This window comes from Haemaphysalis longicornis, unplaced genomic scaffold (genome assembly GCF_048455015.1).
Source record: "Haemaphysalis longicornis isolate Haplotype H1 unplaced genomic scaffold, Haemaphysalis longicornis Haplotype H1 scaffold_5, whole genome shotgun sequence".
NCBI lineage: Eukaryota > Metazoa > Arthropoda > Arachnida > Ixodida > Ixodidae > Haemaphysalis > Haemaphysalis longicornis.
In genome coordinates this window covers 40,923,081-40,947,405 of record NW_027526385.1, presented here as the reverse complement: position 1 = coordinate 40,947,405, position 24,325 = coordinate 40,923,081, and the positions used below count along the sequence as shown (strand labels likewise).

The 24,325-nt window shown below is 47.9% G+C and overlaps 1 protein-coding gene across 1 annotated transcript in view; it reads right to left on the bottom strand.

The window, feature by feature from the left end:
- The window catches only part of LOC144138092 (4-pyridoxate dehydrogenase-like), a 236,464-nt gene that overhangs the window by 174,340 nt on the left and 37,799 nt on the right, over positions 1-24,325 (bottom strand). Inside the window, exons 4-5 of the mRNA XM_077670184.1 lie at positions 21,989-22,126; positions 1,972-2,096 (exon numbers count right to left, since the gene is read on the bottom strand). Of these exons, the coding sequence (XP_077526310.1) occupies positions 1,972-2,096; positions 21,989-22,126 (263 nt within the window). The remainder of the gene's footprint in view (positions 1-1,971; positions 2,097-21,988; positions 22,127-24,325) is intronic.

Sequence of the window (24,325 nt, the reverse complement as noted above, 5' to 3'; positions counted from 1 at the left end):
CGAGTACGCGAAGAGCTGTGGACTCAGTTTCGCGACGCAGAAGTCGGAACTCCTCGTAATCCAACCAGGATAGCCCCGCAAGCAGCCCCCACCAGACATCCGCATCCAAATTGACGGCACCCAAGTCAAGCCGACGGACACATGCAGAATCCCCGGTCTCCTAATTCAAGACAATGGCAAAGCACAGGCCGCCGTCGACAAGATCAAGACCAGCGCGGAGGAGACCCCAGCCTTGCTGAGAAGGGTTTCAACTAGAAACAGAGGACTGAAGGAAGAAGACGCCCTCAGACTGGTGCAGGCATTCATTACATCCAGGATAACATATTCGGCCCCGTATCTTAATCTAAACAACACGCAAAAGAATGCACTCGCTACCATAATCAGAAAGGCCCCCAAGCAAGCCCTAGGCCTACCCATCTATTCGTCGACCCAGCGCCTTCAAGCCATGGAGGCACACAGATCAGTTGATGAACTCATAGAAGCTCACCTGTCTAACCAGCGACTCCCCCTGAGTCAGAGAAATCATGGCCTCCCGTTGCTGGATAAGATAGGGTGCCGCAAAGAGAGAGCAACAATCAAGAGGTCCATCCAAACTGAATGGATGACGACAGCCACCAACAAGCCCTTACCCAGGAACATGACGCCGGGGAAACATGATGGCAGGAGATAAGCCGGAGCTCAGGCGATTCATTCCAAAATGCAAAGGATGGTGGGTGTCCTATACGTGGATGCGTCCCTCGTCAAGGGCAGCAACAAAGCAGCAGCGGTGGTACCCGACGGGGAACGGTTCAAAAACAGCGCTGCAGTCAATACCAGAGAGTCAGTGAGAGCAGAGGAAATGGCCATAGCCCTGGCGCTCGTCCATCCGTGCGCTAGGATGGTGGTCACAGACTCCAAACAGCTTACGGCGGCTACAGGAAAGGGGTGATCTCCTCAGAGGCAGCCGCGATATTAACGACAAACAGGGCACCGGAGCGAATTGTAGCGCTCGTATGAGTGCCTCCCCATACAGAGGCAGCCGGCAACGTCATAGCCGATTATCATGCCCGAGCGATGGCCCTCCGGGCAGGGGAGGACTCCGACACTACCAACCCGGTGCCCACGTCCAGAGAGATTACCTCCTAGTATAGGGAGGATCGGCGCACGTTTCCCGAGCCGCAACGCACCCTGAGCGGGGAAAACAAACAATCATCAGGCGCATTCAGGCGGGTTTACTTACACACCCTGTCTTGATGAATAAATTCTATCTAGAGACCGAAGAGGATACTTGTCCATTTTACACAAATAACATTAGCACTCTCGCACAGATCCTGACGGAATGCACTCCACTCAAGTCCCCTATACCCCCCCTCCCCCTCCATCCTCCACTACCCCACCTCCTGAGCGATGGGAGACCTTACGGTCCAGCCCGCCCTGCCGATCCAGCTCACGCTGGCAGTCAGGGGCCAGACGCTGCTGGCCGTATATGGGTACGAAACCAGAGAACCACGCCGTCCGACGTCTGAGAAGACGTTGGCATTTTATTTGAGCTCAATACCTGTTTTCTAGTACTACTACTCTCAAGGTTACGCTTCTTTGGTTTCGCGTCGTCCCTACTCGGCCTCGTTGTAACCGAGAGAACGAGATTCATTAAGATAGACTGAGCAGGAAAGCGGGGTAGGAAAGTATGCTTAAATGGCGGGGGGTGGGCGATATACCAAGGGCGCCTTGTGAGACTCTCCCCTGCGGTAACGGGCCTAATGACAAAGTAGCGCGCGACATCTTCCGTCCGCTGATGACGCGATCACTTCCTGAGGCGCAGCAACTATGCGCCCTATCGGGAAGACTGCAGTGCGTTCTGTGCACAAATTTCGCATTAGGTAGTATCGTACTCGTCAGCCAATTTCCCTGAATTCCAGCACTTGTACAGCCCAAACCAAATGAACTGTTCCTAAACCATATGCTCATGATTTAAGAATACTACTGTTTTACCTTTTTTGCTTCACTGTAAGTTGAAATTCTTAGATTCGTGCGGTTCTCTTTGATACTCTGCAGGAAGCACTTATTAGCGCTCATTCGGGCCCCGCCGGCAGTGTTCGATTGCACCCTTGAGAAGCCTGAAAAAACCGAAACAAAACTATTTTATACCAGGAAAAAACTATTTTATATCTTTCACTATTTCATGCAAAAATGCAATACATTTTGATACACAGCCTAATGTTCACAGTGCAGAGTTTCAACAATTGAGCTGCATACAAATACGTGATGTCATTGTTTGTCAGTACACATCAAACTATGAAATATTATGAAAAATTACGTTTTAAACATATCTTTGTAAGCTTTTACGAGCTAGTTTACACAATTCATAGCCAAAGCGCTTTTTTGCATGTGACACTGATGGTCTCTTCTTTGATACTAACTATTGCATAAGCGGGTGAAAAAGACGACAGCAGCTTCTTTTATCACCCCAATCGACGACCAAGACATCTTCAGCAAGCGCTTGTGTAGGCATATCAATCATGTTTTAAAGCAAGGCGTTGTCGTCTTGTTTTTCACTAGGGAAGCGAAGTGGTTCTACTAGTGGAAATTCGGGTTCCAAGTTCTAATTTCATCAAACAGTAATATAAAACTCCTTGGCACGAAGACGGCCATCAATGATCTTGTTTAGACCATCTGGAATTCTCCTAAAAGACGTCTTGAGGGTAGTGAAGGAGCCAGTTGTTCCTAATAATTTTACACGGAGTCAAATTCTGTAGATTCTAGAGATTCAGCTGACATATCAAAGCCGTCGGATGCCGTTAATAATACAGTTGTGTAGCTTCCTCATCCACTTTACTACCCTGTGCATTTAGGGCGGTTAAGTCGACGCCACCATGCATGCCTTCGTCCGCAACTAAGACCCTGAGCTCAAGATGAGGCTGCCAGAGGTACTTCTGCGCCGATAAGAGACGCTATACCACCGACTTCGACTTAACACAGCGCTTACGAAGTCATACATTTTTCGGCTTGGTGTCACCAAAAACCCATACTGCGACAACTGCGGATCGCTGGAAATCATGCAGCATCTGCTGTTGGAATGTTGCGCATATATCTACGCAAGGTGCAGTCTTGTGCGGGAACTAGAGCGCCTCAGCCCAGAACCAATCACCTTGAAAGCACTCCTTTGTGAGAAATTATCATCGCCATGCTTCTCCGATGCATGAAGAAGACGAAGAATACAGCTGGATGTGTCAGAGACGCTGAGCGCATAGCTCGCGCTCCGAGCTCGCCTCTCGCGCCATGAAGCTCGCCCCTCGAGGAATCGAACGTCGAACGCCCGTCCTTGGGGCCACGGAAATAAATCCTCTTCTTCTGTTTGTACCACAGAGAGCTTCATTGCTCGGTTCCCGCAATGCGTTCACTCAACGTTTTTTGTGCCGAAACCCGGTACCCACAGCCGGGATCTGCCAAGAGCATCGAGGCGGCGGAGCCAGCATGGAGAAGCTCAAGTTCAAGAGGACATCGAGGCGGCCGCAGAAAACAGGGATCATCAACGAGGCAAGTGCCGCCATGACCGATCCTTGTGCTACGACCGACCAGCTAGCGTCGCTTTACGATAGACTCAAGGCGAATAACGACGAGCTAAATAAGATCAGCGAAGAGCTCGAAGCTTACATTCAGACTCAGGGGACATTTGAGGCCGAATAGGCGAGCGTGATCGAGTATCAAGATAACGCGACACGCGTCATCGCTGAGCTAAAAAGCAAGAGCAACCGCCTTTCCAAGGCAGCTGCACCTATGAAAGGACCCGTAACGAATGTCACGTCCCCAGTCGCTGCTACGACTTTGGAGAGAACCGGGCCAACGTTACCGAAACTCACCATCACTCCTCTCTATGGTGACCTGTGCCGATGGAATGAATTTTGAGAGCAATTCGACCAAAGGATAAAAATAGCCGCCTTTCAGTTTGCGAGAAATTCCACTTCCTATGACTTTCTGAAAGGAGATGCTGCTTCGGCAATCGGAGGGTTACCTACGACGGAGGCTTGCTACTACGATGTTCTTGCAACGCTGAAGAAGCGTTTCGGTGATCGCACACGAATGGAGCAAGAGTATTTCGCCAGGCTCCGAATGATCAACCCGATCAGGTCCTTAAGTGACACAAGTGGCCATCGCAAGCTCAACGACCAGGTTTTAGTCAACATCCGTGGCCTCAAAACCCTCGGCGTGAAACGGTCCTCCTTTTCGTCGATGCTCTCAGATATCCTGTTGCGAGCGCTTACGCACGACATCGCTCTCCAGTACCACCGCACGCCCGCTGCTGAAACGCCTACACCGCAAGCAGACACACCTGAGGATGTGCCCACTGACCTATACCGTCTTCTGAAGTTTCTCAGCACCGAGCTGGAGAACCTTGAAAAGAGCGATTTCAGGGGTCAGGGAGGACAAGACACCAGGCCTAAATATGAGATAGACAAATGGTAGTGCATGAGCTTCATTGCATGCTGACGACCTGCTCTGCTATTTAGATACAAAGCAGCTTATTGTCGCGCCTGTTCCCTCCGCCGTTGTGTGGACGCCCACACCCCCACTGCGCATACGCATCCTCATCGCCCTCCTCTCCTCTTCTTGTCTGATGTCTTCTCCTCTCCTCTCCGGGATCGCGCAACCAATGGCAACACCCGTGGCTTCGCGCGCGATACTGCGAAGCAGCTTAGGGTTAGGGGCGCGACGGTAGCCGCTGCATACTCCACTGGGGGCACCACTGTAGCTCCGCGGTATAAATGACACACGCGCGCACTCCGCTCCCCTCATTCTCCTCCCGCAACGCCGCGATGAATGCCACGGGCAACGCCGCCGGTAACGACACCTGCAACGTAAGCGTCAACGCGAGTGTCAGCGCCGCGGAGAGCACCGCGGAGAAGAGGGCTCGAGCTGCTCGAGCCGCTGCCACGAAACGGCAGCCGCGACAGCCCGATCCCGAACTTCGGGCTCGCGAAGCCGAAAGGAAACGTCAACTAATGGGAACTTGAGTCGACCCCATGGCTGCTTCGCATACTACTCAGGGTTCCCTTACGGAAAGATGGTGAAATAATCTTAAATACAAAGCGTCATTCATGAAGACTCAGCACATCTTTCTGGGCTATGAAGTACAGGCACAATTCTTCACCGGTTATTTTCTTTTAACGCGAAGGAATCGCTAGCTTGGGAGAGTTAGGCTTGCATGTGTGTTGGCCTCCTTCTAATATTCATGTTTTAGCTGTTGTGAACAATTCGAGCCAATTTTTGAAACGAGCACAGAAAGCGAGACAAGTAGCCCTTAAAACCGGATTTATTATCGAAAGAATCTGTAGTAATAAACTCATACCACATTAACCATGGTGACAAAGTAAAACAAATAGGGAATGTGTCGATCATTCGTCAACACTCCGGAGAATGCAAGCTGAGTTGCTTATAAAGCAGAAGTAGCGCCGTGAGACACGTTAGTGGAACGGAAGCTGCACCTAGCGGGGTTGACGTGAGACCCGCTTCATTTATTACGCAGGCGCAGCAGCGCCGCACTTCCACACGGCGGGTTACAGCACCCTTTTCAAAGCGGACGCCCTAAGTGCCGCATTCTCCGAAAAAATGATATTATAGTTGTTTGCGCAAGAAAACGGCCGAAGCTGCACAGAAATAATAAAAAACACATTTGAGTTCGCATAGGATTTGCGGGGTATGATAAAATTACTGTGAGAGTGCAAAACCAAATGCAGAGGTGCTTAGTATATATTCAGAGAAAATATTTAACGCAGCCTATTATTCTGGGACATACCCTGACCTGTTAAAAAACGGTAGAGTAACACCTGTGTATAAAAATGGTGACTACAATGTTTTAGGAAACTATAGGCCCATTTCTGTGCTCAGATCTATTAACACGTTGTGTAAAAGACTTATAGAAAACGAGTTTTAGTATTCCTAATAAAATACGACATCTCAGCACCCCACCAGCAGGCCTTTCATCCCCCGGAAATTCGCACTACCATGGCTGTCACAACCGTTACAAATATAATAAACACCAATTTCAATGACGGAAAACATGTCTTAGGGTTGATTTTGGACGTAAAAAAAGCCTTCGTTACGGTTGACCATGGTAGACTTCTTCAATAGTTAAATTGTTATGGTTTGTGACGTTCTTCTTTAAATTTCTTTCATAGCTATTTCCAATGACGTACACAGGGCGTGCAAATATAAAATGCAATTACGGAGTTCCTTCCGGTAACGCATAGAATACCGCAGGGCTCTGCTTTTTGGGGCGACATTTATTCGCACTATACATGAACGATTTTCCCGATTGCATAGGTGAGGGCCAAAGCGTAATTTACGTAGACGATACAGTGGTCCTAGTGCCAGGATCGAGCAGTGACAGATTAGAACAAATTGCGAACTGACAACTAGAAAAACCGAGCAATGCTTCTCCCAAAAAAGACTAGCGCTTAAGGTAAATAAAACCATGTCGTGTTCTCCTTGTCTGCCAAACTAGTGAATAAATTGATAACGCTACGGATAGGCAGAGCAGAATTTGAAAAAGGCGAGATTAGTAAATATCTCGGCGTCACCCTAGATGCCTCCTTCCACTACAAAAAGCACATGAAATTCGTCTGCAGCAAACTGAGCCATTCCTGTTTCATACTATACAGGGCACACTGCCATTATTATTTATCAACCCTAAAAGCAATTTATTGCGTGCCTTCCTCTCCCACCTAACATACTACGTCGAATCATGGTGCAATACTTATCATTCGCACGTTGAACGAGTTATTACACTGCAAAAAAGAGCGCTGCGAGTTATGACGCTCTCTGTATGCATAGCTCATTTGGGACAGCTCTTTAAGCAGCTAGGTCTAATGCCCTTTTTACTTGCACGTGATTACAAAATAGCTTGTGTCACGCAGAACAAATTCTCAAACAACAGCCTCTCACCATCCACAATATTTATAACACCGCTCAGAAATACAAGAACTAGTTCAGGCGACCACCTCAAACTTCTTATGGTGCACAACTGTTATGGTAAACGGACTGTGCAATATATGGGAGCTAAACTATGAAATATTATACCCATCCGCATTGAACAAAGTCAAAATTTTTCAAGCGCGCTCAAGAAGTACATACAATGCAAAGATCTCGAATCGCTCATTTAATTCTTGAAATTTTGCTTTTGTCACCAGTTGTGCACAATCATATATCTTTTTTTCCTCGTGGCGTGGTTTTCGCGTCTTCTCTATAAATCCTCTAGTCTCATCAACTTGAACTTTTTATGCGCGCAATGTGTTTCAGTTTATTGACGAAATGTTTGTGTCGTCGCCTCTTGCAAAACGTGTAATTTTCATATTCTATATTGTGCTTGTTATCATCGTATTATTTTTCTGTGTACTTATATGTGCTTGCAAGGTTAAACGTGTATTAACTGGATGGGCCCGGCACTTCCACCGTTGCTAAGAGTCCAGATGAAATTTTAACTTTTGTACCAACCAATGTTTATAAGTAAAGGAAAATTAGAGAGAGAGAACCCCGGCTTTCCCCGTAGGAGTCCAGCGAGTTACCCTTGAGCTGTCGCCGAACACTGCCAGCGGTGAAAGACAACCAGCTCATTACTCGTGACAGGTGAACGTGGCGGCACGTGAAAAGAAGAGGTGGCGCTAGCCATGAAGAACACTGATTCTAGGACAGCGGCGCTGTGGGTTGAAGTATTTTGCCTATGGAAGTATATCGCGTCATACCTCAAAGCGAGGAGGCTTAAACTTGGTGTGGCAGCAAGAAGCCTTTAGATATAATATGCGTCAACATGGGATGAAACGGACGCGAAGAAACAAAAAAGCAGTGGAGGAGTAACTAGGTCTTTGACGAGTATACCCATGTTTTTCCCTTGAAACCACGTAACCTCTCTTAGGTGCCCCGAGGAATTTATTGCTAGACCAAAAGTTGGACCACCTCGGCAGAAATTAGCGCTCTTTATTCGAGGACAGAGGTCGACAAAAGGACGGCCAACGACACAGCGTGTGCATTGAAGGGTGACGCCAGCCTACGGGACGAGGCATTGACTGTGGTGATCTGCGTTCGCACTGCTGCCGATCTAGCTGTTGCGTAAGAGAGGCCCGCCCGTCAGACGCTATCATCGTAGCTGTTCACCTCTAACACCTGTATGTATACCCCGCGCTCCCAGGAACGGTAGCCGACCCGAGAAATGTCCGTGTAGAGAAATCATGGTGGAGCCAAAGGGCCCGGTGAGAAGGATCCCAAGCATGAAGCCTTCGACAGCACCATGTCAAACGCAGCATTAGTGCGAGGCTGTTGTACCTGTCAGGACACGGCTAACAGGATAATTTCACCAATGCAAAACGGAAAGAAAACGGGAAGAAAGCTGCCTTTACCCTTGCGAGGGGCCCCTGACCCTTGTCCATCTGGCGGAGCCCCCGGCCATCATTCCGCGTAGCGCCATTGCCGGGGGTGGAAGAGTCTGGCGGCATGTCCTGCCACAGGCGGTGGCGAGTTGAGCGTCCACCTTGGCTGTGGAAGGCACCATGTGCACCTTGGTAGCGCCGGGCACCTACCGGTAAAATAGGCAGAAGCGACTCTCTGGCCTGGCGCTCGGCCCTTGTGTGGGACTACAACGCTTGGGAAGTTCACCCGGCTTGCACGGGGAATCGCCCCTGTGGAAAGGGGCGGCTGCAAAAACGCAGGAACTTTTAACTGATGGCGATGGTCGAGTGGTAAAACACTCGTCTCGTAAGAGGGGGGCACCAGGTTCGAATCCTGGGCCGTCGGATACCCACCGGTTTCTTTAAAGGGCACAAGTGTCCCCGTACCGTAGCTTGTCTCGACGGTGGAACAAACGCTTGGAGCTTGACCACAAGCAGCCATGGAGGGCCATGTCGTAGGTCTCTCGAAGCCCTTCAGGCGGAGTCTGGGACCGCTGGGCACCCACCAGTTCAAAGGGCCCAAGCGCCCCCTGTTTCGGCAGGATATAAAAGGTCTTGAACACGCGCTACCACTGCGGCACACGTGGTAGGTTACTCGGGAGCCGCTGGTAACCCACCACAATCAAAATGGGGACAGGCGCCCCCCGTACAGGGGATCCAGTGTACTGGAAACCGTTACAGCACGTCGGTTTGTACCATGGGGTACGAGAATGTGGGAGGTACTTCGGTACCGCTGGTAACCAACCAGTAAAACTGGTACAAGCACCCCTGAATCGGGGAACTCGTGCTTGGGAAGTTACCCGACTTTGTCGGGAAATGCCCCAGAGGAAGGGGTCGTAACTTTCTACCGCAGCGATGGCTCAGAGGTACAGCACTCGCTACGTATGCGGAAGGTACTGGGTTCGAATCCTGGTACCGCCGGGCACCCACCCGTTTCTTTAAAGGGTACAGGCGTCCCTGGTCGAGTGCGGACCTTTGAAAGGGGAATCCACACCTGGAAAGCTGCCTTTACCCTTGAGAGGAGCCCCTGACCCTTGTCCATCTGGCGGGGCCCCGGCCATCATGCCGCGTTGCGCCATTGCCGAGGGTGAAAGAGTCTGGCGGCATGTCCTGCCACAGGCGGTGGTGAGTTGAGCGTCCACCATGGCTGTGGGAGGCACCATGTGCATTCGTGTGCCTTGGTGGCGCCGGGCACCTACCGGTAAAATAGGCAGAAGCGACTCCCCGGCCTGGTGCTCGGCCCTTGCATGGTACTACAACGTTTGGGAAGTTCACCCGGCTTGCGCGGGAAATTGACCCTACGGAAAGGGGCGGCTGCAAAAACACAGGAACTTTGTTTAGGAACAAGCCTGATACGCAAAGAGGCATCGACAGCGCAATCGCAATTATGCCGCCAACGTCGGGCTCAAAGTAGCGATGAAGATCGTGAACTGGAGACCGCTCGTCAGCGTCAAGAGCATGCGGTTGTTTGAGGCTGTGTTGAAGCGCCAGAAGCGTGAATGGCTGCCTCCTTATTGTTTCATTTGGACGAATTCTAAACTCAAGTGAATAATATTGGACGCATAGTATGGCCACAGTTCAAATTTCTTTACAAGCGTTACTAAGTCTGTTTCACTTCAGCAAAAGCTTTACTAAAGTAACAACGCGACGCTTCAGTTTTCAGCGAGAAGTATCACAGGGACAGAGACAATCAGTAACTTCCCCTGGTGATCAAAGTGGATGCTATGAAAGCTACAGCTACACTGTCCAACCACCTTGAGAGCATAAATTGGAGCCATTTTTGTGTCGTATTCCCTGGACATATGGGAGAGACACGGAATGACAGTAGCAAGTAGTGTTGGCACTTCCATATTATAGGAACGATGTTATCGACTAGTAAAGTTTGTACAAATCACGAGCAATCTTCGTTGAGAGATTAAATGTACATACTCTGAAAGCTTTCGATACCACGAAATTTGCCATAGTAAGAACCGTTGAGGATTGTCTCATCGCTGCACAAATTCTATTCATTTGTGCCAGGCGCCTCGATTCAGCTGGGTGACGTTGGCACTCCCTTTGTCGCTTATCGTATTCACATTGATCTTCGGTGATTTAGTCATGCATGACTTGCTTTGGGGAGAACTGAATTGGCCTTTGCCACGAACCTAGCACAAATCAGCATCTTCAACTTCAATTACAAAGGATTTACGCTGCGATTACTGAGAATTAATGAAACACTTCATTCCCTCATTAGCAGCTGCAGTGTTGTTGCGACAACTAGCTTTGCTTCGTTTTTTTAACGGTTACTGTCTTATCTAAACGGTTCTAATGACTAAAGAGTGTATTTTAGGCAAACGTCTGTTTTGATCTTGCGTACATATCCCCCCACTTTGATACGTCGGCATGGATTAAAGTTTAAGAAGGGCTTTTATGCAGTGTGTATAATACCTACAAATGTATATTGGGGAGTGTTGTGCCTAAATGATTTTCAAATGCCTATAAACACCTATAATCAAAATCTGTGTTTGTATGACCACTATTTAGACTCATGTTCCGGTTTCGACTGTAGTTTGAGATCGTTATTTATTTTACCAGGGAGCACTGACTGTGCAGAATTCTATGGGCTTTAACATAGTCCCCTAATACAACCACCTCACGGAAAACCACAGCTACCAGCAGTGGAATGGGACGATCATTATCAGTGCAGGAGGCACATTATTTTTCCAATAAAAAATTTGGAGATGGTGGTAGTTTGCTATTGTTTTCTTAGAACCAGTGTAAAAACACTGGTTCTTAGGCCACGTTTCACGTGCTCTCTAAACAGATTTATTCAAACATGTGCAGTCGCGCTTTATTCTTTAGAAATATATTAATATCCAACTTTATTCACAATGCAATGGTTCAGCATCGAACACGCCTTTGATAGCAGCAGATTACCTACGCCCTCAAATTCAAACTGCTAATAGATTCTAAAATTTATCATAAACCTGTTTGGATGCTAAATTCCATTTAAAAATGCTCTTCAATTGCGTGAGAGTGCATTTTCAGTCTTGGGACGTCTTGCCCGACTACTTCGCATAACATCATTGTATATAAGGAAATTTCCAGAGTTGTGCCTAACTTTCCTCGTGTAAGAGCATGTTACATTCTTCATAAATCGTATATATTGATAAATCGTGATAAATCTTGTATATATTATTTGCGTTCCCCTTTTCAGTGCAGTAATTAAATTGCGACTGGAAGATATAAAAAAGCGCTTTTTTAGAGCGGTATTTCAAGCTCTCAAGTATTCTTTTTATGTTTTTTTACTATTACGGCGCTAGAAAAAGCGACAGTGGCCATCGAAAATTAATGCAGATAGTACGCTTGTCGAATTAGGCGGATGGAATGACATTATTCCCACAGATTTGAGGGAGGGACACCAAAGATCGAGCGGCAAACAAAAGGAAATAAAAATAACGGGCGTCAGCCTGCGCCACAGGGACACTGAAGTGATTTGTAAACATTGCGGTATTGCTCGCGCAAATTGTAGTCTGGAGTCCACAGGCCATGTTTCGACCACTATGAGGTCGTTTAGGCGAATTTATTTGGTAAAAATATCAATTCGAAGATACTGTCCTCCTCTCTGCATTTTCGCTCATTTTCTGTGGCGTTGTTGTGTGACGTCAGGAGGAGATGACTTGGCCTGACTGCGCTACTACACGGCTTGCCGACATTCCCACACAGTCAGTCGGCCCAGCGTTTATAGTACAGCGTTTTATTCCGCGGGCCGCCGACGGGTCGTCGCAATACGTTCGCTGAGTTGAAACTAAGACACGACACGTTTGTGAATTGAATAATGTCAGTTTCTTTAATTTGTTAGTTTCTACACTGTATCAATCTCCAAGTCCAGTTCGCTCCACAGAAGCGCTGCACAAGCGCACATGCGACGCGTCGCTTTCTGATACGCTAGTAGGAAAATCCAAGGCAACTTCAAGGTGGGAGAAGTCTGCGAAGCCAACATAGTTGTGATGAGTGGCTCGTAGGGGGCACGGTGAAAATGGTGAAAGAAGATTTCACATAGCGCGAGACACCAAGCGGCCGCTGGTTACGTGCCAATAAACGTTTTATACATGGAAGCTCGAATTCTCACAGTAGTCTCCCGCCTGCACGCCCTCACTGTTGATGCATTCCTAAGAATAATGGCGTCGCCCATATCCAGACCGCAGACTGCCTTTGTAACATGACCGTCGTTGTTTTTCAGAGGCACATGGCCCAGGTTCAAACGCCCACAAGTGATATTGGCCCAATCCCTACTAGACCCGTTACGCGTGGCCCTATTATCTGTTACCGTACCTAATCGTCATGTCTCATCCTTAGATGTAGCTTTCGATGAAATTTTCCCCAGGAATGCTAAATTGCTCCCGTCAAATGTCTTATCCGGCATTTGGCAGGATCACCTTACAGGTTTTCCAGGTCACGTCATTATCGGCACTGACGCCTCCGTCCGTAATGAGAAGGCAGGCGTAGGTATTGTTTCTCCCTGTTTAGAGAGAAACACTAGCTCTTTTCATGCAGAATACTTGGCAATTATCTTAGCCCTTCGAAAGTTAGATTCTACTAAACAACATGTAATAGTAATCACCGACTCTCTCTCAGTTTGCACTGCTTTTTCGTCCCCTAATAGCTCTCCTCTACGTAGAGCCCTCAATTATTTATTGCCTACATCACTATGAGAGCTGCGTTTGGTGTGGGTGCCTGGACACGCTGGCATCTGGATTAACGAATCGGCAGATATGTTGGCGGGACTTGCACTGGATGGCCCAGTGGTGGAGGAGGAGGAGGAGGAAAATCTTTATTAAAACAACAGGTGCAGTTGTTAGGGCACCCGCCAAACTAACACGTATCCACACCGTACCCTTCTTCGTGCCATTTATCCGACAGACTATCCAGCCACCTGCCACTACTGCCCAGCGCCCGGTACCCTATTCCATCAGGTGTGGGAGTGCCAAAAGACACCGGACCTGCACCCAATCCCCAACCCCTCTATACAACAGTGGACGGCGCGGTTGACCAGCAAGGACCCTACGTTCCAGCTTGACCTGGTGCAAAGGGCCCACGCAGCCAGCCGTAGCCAGGGGATCCCGGACTAGGGATCCCCTCCACCGCCCAGTGGTGGAAATCTTGCCGCACGTACAGTTCCTCACCTCGGCACGTTTTCGCAGATTAGGCCTCCTAAAAAGCATGGCTGAAACTGCGTGCGTAGGTTCAGAGTTCGAGCACCTCCGGTTCTCCTGGAAGTCCGGATTAGCCAATCACGCGAATGCGAAGTTAGCCTAACTAACTTTCGCTGTGACGTACCAAATTTAAATTATTATTTGTACCGCTGTGATCTGGCCCCTTCACCCGTTTGTGTATTTTGCAATGAATTAGAGACTATAGAACATTTCCTCCTCTTCTGCCGACGGTTTGCCTCCATACGAAAAAGATATTTGGAAAACCATTTTAATCAATTGGCCCACCCAATCACTCTGAGCTCTATCTTCTACCGCACCTTATTTTCTGGCAGTTTACTTATTTTCTTTTTACTCCCGTTTACACTCACCTTTTTTTTGTATTTATTCACTTTTCTTCATTTAATCCAAATTAGTTTTTCCTCTTCTCTCAGTTAGCGCCCATTTCCTGGCCAATCCCCCTGAGTGGGTACGAGCCATTTTTTTTTGGTCCAACAACAACAACATCTGCTGGGAAAAGACACCACCGAGAAGGGGAAGACAAAGGCGTGGTGCGAGCGAGAGCTGCGAACTCGGAAAGCGCAGGGCGACCGAGACAGGGCACGGTTGGATTGGGCATTCGCACATTAGACGTCCGGTCGACGTGCCTTCCGTCAGGAGACCATCGCCATCGGTCACCAAGGCGAGCGGCCGTCTGGGTGTGGCTACCCGCTCGGGCACGAGTGATCACAAGGCACTGCCGTGTCGTCCCGTTCCGGCTCCAGCCAGGGTTCCTGCTGCTGTGAGACCGACGTTCTTGGTGCGTCAGCGGCCCCATGCTCCTGCTCGGACCGCCGGTTTTCTGAGTCCTGGCCACGACTTCCGGGCCTGGTCTGCTTGGTCTCGGAGGTGTTCCGGAGCGTCTCGCACCAGCTCGCTGGTGACCTCTCCGTGAAGCGGCCGGCCAAGTTCTGCGACCCTCACCCTCGACGACCACTGCGCTCCAGCAAGGCATACCTGTGAGCCGTGCTTGACGCAACCGTTTTGCGGGCCTAGCGCCAGCCAGTGCCGCGGAAAGCTAACTTTCTTTTTGAGTTGCCATTATTACAGCAAAGCTGTAAATGGCTAGGATCCAGCAGATCGTCTCCGGTCCCAGAGCGATGTAGACAGGAATTGCTAGGAAGCGTCGCGCCACGTTGCGGAGCCCACTCAAATCGCCAGAATCGTGAAGCTGCGCGCCACACCCCTGGGCCAGGAAAAAAATCAAACAAAATCAAAAAGGTCCTAGTGCCTTCATACAGCATGCGCCGTGATTGCCATACCCGCGCTATAATAAATTTCAACCCACGATTCCTGTGTGTTTTGTAGCGTAAGCTACACTGGCCGAGGTTGAGCAGTTTCGCGTTTGCCGTGAAGGGCCGTTCTGCGCAAGCGCGAGCAGCCTTGGATTGGATTGGATTCGATTCAATCGGCTTGGCTTGGCTTGGCTTGGCTTGGTTTAAATTGGGTTGGATTGGGTTGCATTAAAGTGGATTGGGTTGGATTGTGTTGCGTCATTGCGCAACTCAAGGTGTGCGCCTCAATTGCGCAGTAGCCAAGTATGACGCTGCGTCGGAGACGCTTGATAGCCGTTTCACGTGGCTCGTGACGAGCCGTGCTGAGCATGCGCGAGGAGCAGTGGCTGCACAGGACTGGACTTTCAGTTAACAACCAGGAACAATGCTCAATCGCAAATTGCAAACAAACGTATTTTGCTTCATGCACCCCTTGGACCCAGCCAAACCTCACGTTGAGGCTCGGCATTGCAGCTTTGCTGGCCATCCCTCTTCACGGAGTGGAAGGGCTCTGAATTTTTTTCTTTGCGTGGTCGTCTAACGTCTCGAATATGTTGTAAATACACTTCGTCCTGTGTGTGCGTCCGGCATTCCTCTCTCCGAGTTCTGCACGATCCTAGCGTAACAATAGGTACTAAGGAAATAAAATCAACTGAAACTTTTACCGTACAGCGTAAAACTAGGGAGCAGGAAGCACTTTTTTTGCGCTGGGTGAACAAGCGCAGCGGCAAGCAGTGCGACTACGCATCTGCGAACGCTTTTCCGTCTAAGAAATGCAATTGCTTGACGCGAAATATTTTGAAAATCTGGGGTACGCTTACTGCACGAGCGCCGCACAACAAAGTCACCTGAGCTGCTTAAAACGCGAAAACTAAATGAAAGTGTAAACTGGTTATACATTATATACCTTATATTTCCGCCGTCGACAGTGCTGGCCCGTGGCCGAGTGGTCTCAAGCGCTAGGTATAATATTTTGCAAGTCGCAATTTCGAATCCCCGAGGGTACTTTCTTTTTTTTTTTTTGTGAGCTGATTTTTTTTTTGTTTTCGACCGATGTTTTCTATACTGATCACCATTTTTGGGCCGTAATGTTCACTGCTCCATGAGCGAGTTCGCAGAGCGCGCGCAGGCTGACACTTACGCGCTTGCCAGTTCTCGTTGGAGTGGTGTTGCCATAAGCACCGACTGCTTGCGGACCAGAATCAGCAGACCCTTGGGCTGGTGCGAACACGCTTTTTACGATACAAGCATGAGTGAGGCAAGCTGCAAATATGGGGGGAAAGCGCATGGCATTTGAGCATCTGCGGTGACGCGGAGGGCATTCATCCGCTGCGTAGTCCTCGGCTAGTGATTGCTACGATTCCAAGCCGTCCTGTGAGGCCTATTGTAGGCATTTACAGCCGACAACATGGCAGAAGCGCGGTATGACGATTACTAACATATCGAGAATGCCCATTTTACGCAGTGCAAGCAAAAACTGGAGCTTGACAAATTCACTTCAGTGTCCCTTTAGATATAAACGATAACTGAACGGCTATAAAAAAAATTAAAACGAGCGCAAAGGACGAGGACACAGAAACACAGTAGACGGGACGAGCGCTCTGTGTTTCTCTGTCCTCGTCTTTTGCGCTCGTTTTAATTTTTTTGAAGCCATGAACCAACACGCCCAACAAAGTATTCTGAACGACTATGTTCAATTGTTGGCTGCCTGTACCATTGTAAACAATAATACTTTTTTGTTTTTCCTGTCGTAGAGACATGTCGTGCACGTCTTCATTTGAAATTATTTGCATCTGTGTAACACTTTATCGTGCTTGTGTTTGGGAGAATGGAGGCCTAAAACCCTGTTTTTCGTGCCTGTTTTTGCGCCCAAAACGCGCCTTTTTAGTGCCTAAAATCCCTGCCTCTAGTGTTGACACTCTGTACCGTCTTTTATTCCCCCATTCAGCCAATTTACCTGTTCTGTTTTAAGTTTTGTTTTCGTCAATGACTTCGTCTTTGTAGTTATCTTAACTCGTTCTTTTCTCGCTCGTCATGTTCACCTCCAGAGATTTTGTACTCCCGTTACTTCTCTTTGAATCACTCCTTCCCTAATTCCCATGTGTAACCAACCGCACTTTTCTCTGGTGACGCTCCCTGTCTTTCCTGTACTGTTTTATTCCTCCTTCCTTCCTTCGCTTAACATCCATTTTCACATTGCAGGAGGCAAGTCATCTCTTTCCCGCAGCAATTCCTACAACGAGGCTTCTTCAGAGCGCTACTAAAGAAACGCAACTGTAGGACGCGTGATGAGCTCCCTCAACGGGATTTGAGAACGTTTGTCTGCTCCCCGATCCACCCAGCAGGGACGCTAATTAGATATTTTTACCAGCGGAGACATCTAGGGCTGGCGCGGACGACAGCCTGTCCTGGTATTCTGTTACGCTCTCTCTGGAGTACGTTTCTCCGCCCCGCAGAAACCCGTTCTTAGACCCACCCATAGATGCACAACTGCCTCGCAGGTGCGGGCTACCAAGCTTCCTTTGCCGCCATGGATGGCGCTCCATCAGAACGTCAAAGAGCACTCGCCTGAAAACGTTAATTGACGTCTTTGGTGAGACAACTTCTACAGTGAATGCTAACGAATCGGCAGCAAAATGACCGCAATGGGGAGCTGACTCCCAGTTACAAAAGAGAGGCGCCAAAGTGAATGCAAGCAAATCCCGAGCTACGGAAGAAATCCCCGGAGGCGTAGCGAGCCCGAATGGAAGCTAGTCCCGAGCCACGGCCGCTGCATGAAAAGCACAATGCCGGGCGGCCTGCCGTGTGCCCCCAAAGCGATGTGAGTGCGCCTAGAGCCCATCACTGCCACCGTGGCGCCCCCGTTCCGGTATTGGTCGCGGCGATCGCGGCTCGCGGGACGCCGGCGTTGGGGCCGCTTGTTTCGAAGTTTGTGCTTATTACCGGAGTTACACGCGCTACATAAGGCATTTATCAGAACTAGTGTTACGCCTGCTAAAAGGCAAAGACGATTAGCGGCGGCCGAGCGTCTTTTGGTCAAGATGGAAGTTCAATTTCGTTCGCACGAGCAGCATTACGCGCCGAAGGTGTGCCCTGGAGCTGTCTCGCTGTGCCGCTGTTTTACATTGCTCGGCATGGTCTTGGTGAGCGTGACCTTACCCCCGCTAGAGATTCATGTTTTGTCTGCAAGCTGCGACTGCAGAGTAATATAATAAAATTCTGGACAAACACGGCTGTTTCTTTGACGGCGCTTGGAAATCATGCGTGCCAACCATTCTCAATGTTTAGGACATAACCAACTTTTGTGTGAATTTTTTTGTCGTTCACTAAAAAAACACCTCAATTCTCATTCATTTCACAGCGCATCATTACACGGTGTTTAGTTATGTAGTCACACTACCATGATATAGCTGAATGAAAAGCAATTCCAATTTCGACTTGATATCAAAGCCTTAAGTATTCTCATGACAGTGGTTCTTGCACCAGCTTTACAAGCCGATCCATGGTCGCGTGGACATTCCCAGCTCAGTTACGCAGAAAATGTCTCAGTTGCTTTTATAGAACTTCGGAAAGTTCCTTGCTGTGGTCGGCGTCATCCACGTCGCAGTTCAAAGCGGAGCACTACATGAAGTGCGGCAGAAGTGACGAGAGAAGATTCCACAATATTCTGCGATCCCTCTAATCTATGGTGACTTCATCAGTTTCCTAACGCATGTGCACGTCAACAAGTTAAATGAAAGGCATCGGCGTCAATTGAATTGGGGAAGCGGAGCGCGTACCACATATCGAGTGCGTGTCACCCCCGCTGGGGAAGTACGTATGTACCTCCCTTCCTCAAGCTACCCATAGAAAGTTCCCCTTCCACAAAACGACAATAAGGGTATTGCCCACGAAAAATAATCTTCTCTCTTACAACGTTCTCTATCGTGTCTTGTGGAAAAAAACATTATGCGGATCGATAATGCTGGAAAATGCGCGGCCGTAAAACTGCTTGCCATCCTTATCTACAATGGCACGATCGATTAAGTTTCTGTTCAGCATAGCATAGGTTTCAAAATGCTCAGGAAGGAGAGTGTTAAAGCTGTAATAGCGAGAAAACTGTAATAGTGCTCCTGTGGATTTTTTTAAGGAGCAGAAATTTGGGAAGACGGAAAAGAATCTTTGCGCGTATGCATTCACAGCTCATATGGCCTCCTTTTCCCAGAGTACAAACACAAAAGTAGATATGCAATGACCAAGAGAATCGTACCGAAGCTCTGAGGCCGAAAGCATGCAGATTGGTCAAAAGCTCCCCACACAGAAGTTTGCTAGTTTCTTGTCCGGCTCGGAAGTTTCAGCCGTTCTTCCAAAACCAATTACGAAACAGCCAGTACTAAGTTGTGAAAAAAACTTTTGCGCTTTTCTCCAGCTCAGTGAACTTACATCACACAGTGTTAAAGTAAAAAAAATTTCAGCTTTTTAATCTTGGGCCAGCAGATGTGACGGCTGGGTCGATACCAAATTAAAAAATATATTTTGCAAGTTTCGGCACGCTATTTCGGGAAAATATTTATAAATGTTTTCCCGAACACAAAAGGAAAAAAGCCAACTTGTGGAGACGTTCTAAAAACTGCCTGATAACGCGTAAGCATTCGAACACCGCTTTTCCACTTCACAGTTTTTTCTTTTCTTTGTTATTTTAAATCAACTATCTACATCTAGACTATCATAATTATTAAATGTTTTAACTGCGCGGATTACGCATTTTTTGTGCATGTACAATGCTTCGCACGTATGGAGTGCTGCCTGGTCCGGAAGTAAAACACCATCCCGGATACCTGGGATGCTAGATTAGAAAGGTTCAACCATACTAGGAAGGCTTTAGGGCACACAAACAGCACTCCCTCACCACAGAAGGATCTCGCCACCCTCGTGTAGTAGTTGGCCCAACCACATTATGAGTGACCAACCCAAATTTCGGCCCTCAGTCCCCAGCGGCTGTAAAACACCTGACCATGGCGGCGGTCAAGCAAGTGATACAGCGGAGGGCGCTAAGAATCCCTGGATCCACACAGGCCGCTTATGGAACTTGAACTTGGCAACGTTGAAAGAAAATTCGGAGGCAAAGAATGGACTCGGGCAGCACTGGACAAAAACAGGTCGCGGTCAATGGGAGAGACCTGCGTCCTGTAGTGGACCTAATAAACTGATGATGATTATTATTATGATGATGATGATGACACGTGGATTACGGAAGGACATTGTTTGGGTACTCAACAAAGAAAGCTGACTTAGAAAAACGTACGTGGGCATTTCCCTACGCTGCGAAAATTAATTGAAATTGAAGCGCAGTTTTTTCGCAGAGCAAAATTACCGCAATGCCATTAGAGCGTGCTAATTGCGGCAAACACAAGTACTGCTCAGGGAGCCCGGGCGTTAGTTTCAGATATGAATGCATATGGGTTCAATTCGGAGATGGTATAAGGGGTCGTATGTACCTATAGCGCTATATATTATCGCAAAGTTTAAAAGATGCTAGCTGCTATAGAAGACTCGACAGCACGCATTGTCTCTCGAACACCGCACGGTGTAGTTACTTTTCTTTATATACAACCTTAAGTTTTCAGTAGCGTGCTTTCAAGCAGTGTCGCTCCTGCGAAAACGACACAGCCCAAATCTCTGTGCGTGGCACGGCACGAGCCAATAGGAGCAGTTGCAAAAGACACGCATACCAAAATGTCTCTCTTTTCAAATCCTTTTTTAGCGATCCTGTCCCATGTCTTCGTTGTACGAGGTCCGCATTCAGCCCACCAAATATGTTTTGCAATAGAAGTGTCCCCATACTCAAGGCTTTAACCCGTCGCCGGCAAATATTCTTCGCTGTAGTGTTTGTCGACAACACGTTTCCCGAGAAAAGGTGACATTTTCGAAATTTCAGAAGAATAAAGTCCAAACAAATGCCTCTCAGCTGTAAGTAATCCACTGTCGGCTACAAAAGTGCAGAGCAGTTTACTTGCAGTATGTGGGAGACGTTTTCAGACAACTAAAGCTAAGGGGTAGTGTTATCTTTTTATTGAATATTATAGTTTATTAACAATGTTGACAAATATGGGACATTTTTTGGATTTAGTACATCGAAAATCTGTTGCCTATGTCTCACTCTAGAACAATTTTAACTTCTGCCCAGGCGGCTGAATCGAGGGACATACATACATGCATACATACATACATACATACATACATGCATACATGCATACATACATGCATACATACATACATACATACATACATACATACATACATACATACATACATACATACATACATGCATACATACATGCATACATACATACATACATGCATGCATGCATGCATACATACATACATACATACATACATACATACAAACATACATACATACATACATACATACATACATACATACATACATACATACATACATACATACATACATACACACATACACACATACACACACACATACATACATACATACATACATACATACATACATACATACATACATACATACATACATACATACATACATACATACATACATACATACGCACGCACAGAGAGTTTTCGCGGCTGGGTAGCCCAGGAAAGACTACAGCGTCTTTAAAACACGTGCGCTGGCTGTCCCATTTAGTTGGCTGAAAGGCTCACCCAAGGGGATCGCCCCGCTCCGTACCGAAACCCATCCCCGAACGCTAGCGCCGCGAGGGAGTCTTGCACGGCCGCACCTTGCGTGCGCTCTCATGCAGCGGCCGTGCTCGAGGTATGGAAGCAAGCTGTAGAAGCTAAGCAACAGCGCAGGCAAGCAAGCGCCAAAGCTCTGAAGAAGCCAAAGCTAAACGAAATCTTCGTAAAGACAACTCTCATCTCCACTGTTTGAATTGATTTCACACTCGGTGGAAGGTATTTAGTTGTTTTTTCGCTTACATAACTACTCCAGGAAAACCTCAACGGATGACCTTGCTTATCGAAAAGAGATAAAGTTAAAAGCTCTCTCGACGTGGCGGCATTTCATTTGTTATAACCGTAGAGGAAACTCAGTACTCACCCAACTGGCTCTCTCCATTGTAGTCGATGTATTTATATCCGGCTTGTTCACAAGCATTCAGAAAGACGTCGCTCAAGGGTGTGAAATAATTCGGATAATTAACCGGCGTTTCCCCCGTTTTTCCATGGTATTTGTCGACTGCATGAGATCCAACGCTAGCATTATATCACAACCAAGGACATGCATGACTGCACTTTCGCTAATTGATTTCTAGTCACTTGTACTTTCCTTATTTAGAAGACACTTTTTTTAAAATGATGTCCAAGCTCGGTATTGACGTTTAGCGTTTAAGATAGCCATGAGAAATGCTGTAAAAATTGCGTTCGCCCTCATCATGATGCAAAGTATGAAATTTTTTGGAGATTTAATTTTTATTCTAACACGTGACGGATATTCAGAAGGCTCCCAAAATCTTTCTTCTGCTACGTGGGATGCCAAAGTGCGGGTGGCAATCAGAAGTTTCACCGTCGTTTTCTCATAGTGATAATCCTTCTAGTTGGTAACGTTTAGACACGGGAAAAAACTTTCTTGTTTGCTATGATTCTTAATTAAATTGCAGATGTTCCAGAATGGGGGTTATCAGGCAGATGCTTTTAACATTAAATAGCATCGTAAGAAACTGCAATCAAATAGCAGAATGGCACCACAACAATGTTGCAAAAAATAATCAATTTCACATCGCGCAAATTTACCATTACACGTAAAAGCATACTTAAGAACTAATCCTTGCATTGCTGGCGCAAGTATCACATAGGCTTATAAAAGCGGTGACTCAGCATGCTCAGCAGGTCAATACCAGTGAGGTCGGAAACTTTCGGAAACATAGAAGCTAAAACAGTTGGCGGCTGAGCTAACAGGGAAAACAAAATTTATTGGAGAAAACGTCTGCTCACACCATCGTGCAAAAATTCAGACACTTAAGACTTTTACCTGTCAGGATTCGAAAGCATTTTACGGGCGCTGCTAAAGTAAGCGGTGTAAGATTTCGCACACTCTCACATGCGCTGCAAGCTTATTAAGAAGGCGAGAAACAGACTGGCCTATTTATGCGAGCGCTACCTCCCCTGAATAAGTGTTCGCCGTGGATGGGGCGCACCGGTTCTTTTCGCGTGCCCTGGCGTGCACTCGACTTCACATGTACTTGCTCCAGGATGACGTTAGCGTCATGTGCACTGGACGTTTTTCTTCCACCGCCGGCAACATGCCGATTCAGCGACTGATAGTGCACTGGGTATTTCTTCAAGTTAGATTGCCATACGACCTTCAATGTACCCTTTGTGATAGATCAAGCAGGGAAAGGAGGACCCAGAATTTCGGCTCTCGTAGAGGCCATGGAACTCTCCAACTCGAGAACGCGAGCGCGGCGGATGTTCCTTTTTTCATTTATCGTGCCAACGTCCGCTGCGTTATCTCGTGTCATCCACACGTTCCCCATTTATTTTCTGCACACTTCTCTGCCCGCCAAAGGGTTGGCTTCAAGAAAGTAGAGCCGTTGAATGGGGCGCCGAATTTTGTGCCGCGTTGACAGGCGTAGTATACAGGTCCGGGCGATTCCGTCGCGTCCAGGTAGCAGGAAAAAAGACCCTGCGGGTGCATTTGTGTGGACCGAGATTTCCATCTGGGATACTGGGTTGTTCGAATTTTCAGTGCGGGCACTCGGTGGCTTTCCTGAGAATCGCTGCCCAGTGAGCAGCGCATGCTTGGATGCAGCACTCCGTTGAGCCGAGTGAGGCAGTCTTCATGCTGGTTGCAGCTCCGCATACTCGTCAGCACATTGTCCCTCTCTGTGCATGTTGTGCTCCGTAGAAGTAAGGCTTGCTCTCATTTCGGGCAAGATCGTTTTCGAATTCGATAGTGATGCCCTCGTTTCTTCCGGTTCTGACAGCGTGAGGCTAGATGTCACCAAAGATGAGGTAGCACTTTCAGGACTCGCAGATGTTCTTTTCGCAGACTTCTTTTCTTTGCCTTTCGTTTTCTTGGCGTTGTTTTTCACAACTCACCAGCGCAAAATGCAGCGGTGTTGATGTCAGCCTCATGGGTGTGCAAGGAGCACGTCACTCCGCCAACCACCCTAACCGACGCAGGCGTAAGTTTTTGCACATCCGCGCTGGCATTGCAATCCCAGCTTGTTTTTCTGGAGAACCTTGCGTCGCATGTCTTTCTTCCTGACATCGCACCGTAGGAATGACGGCTTTTCTTCTGCGACATCATCACGCGGAGGTTCTCCGAGAGGCTGGAACAAAGCACTGGATAGTTCCTAAAGACAGCCAGTTTCGTCGGAGTGTGCACCCTGGAGAGTCCAGCCGAAGAGTGTTTCGACGGCGGTCAGGTGCGGAG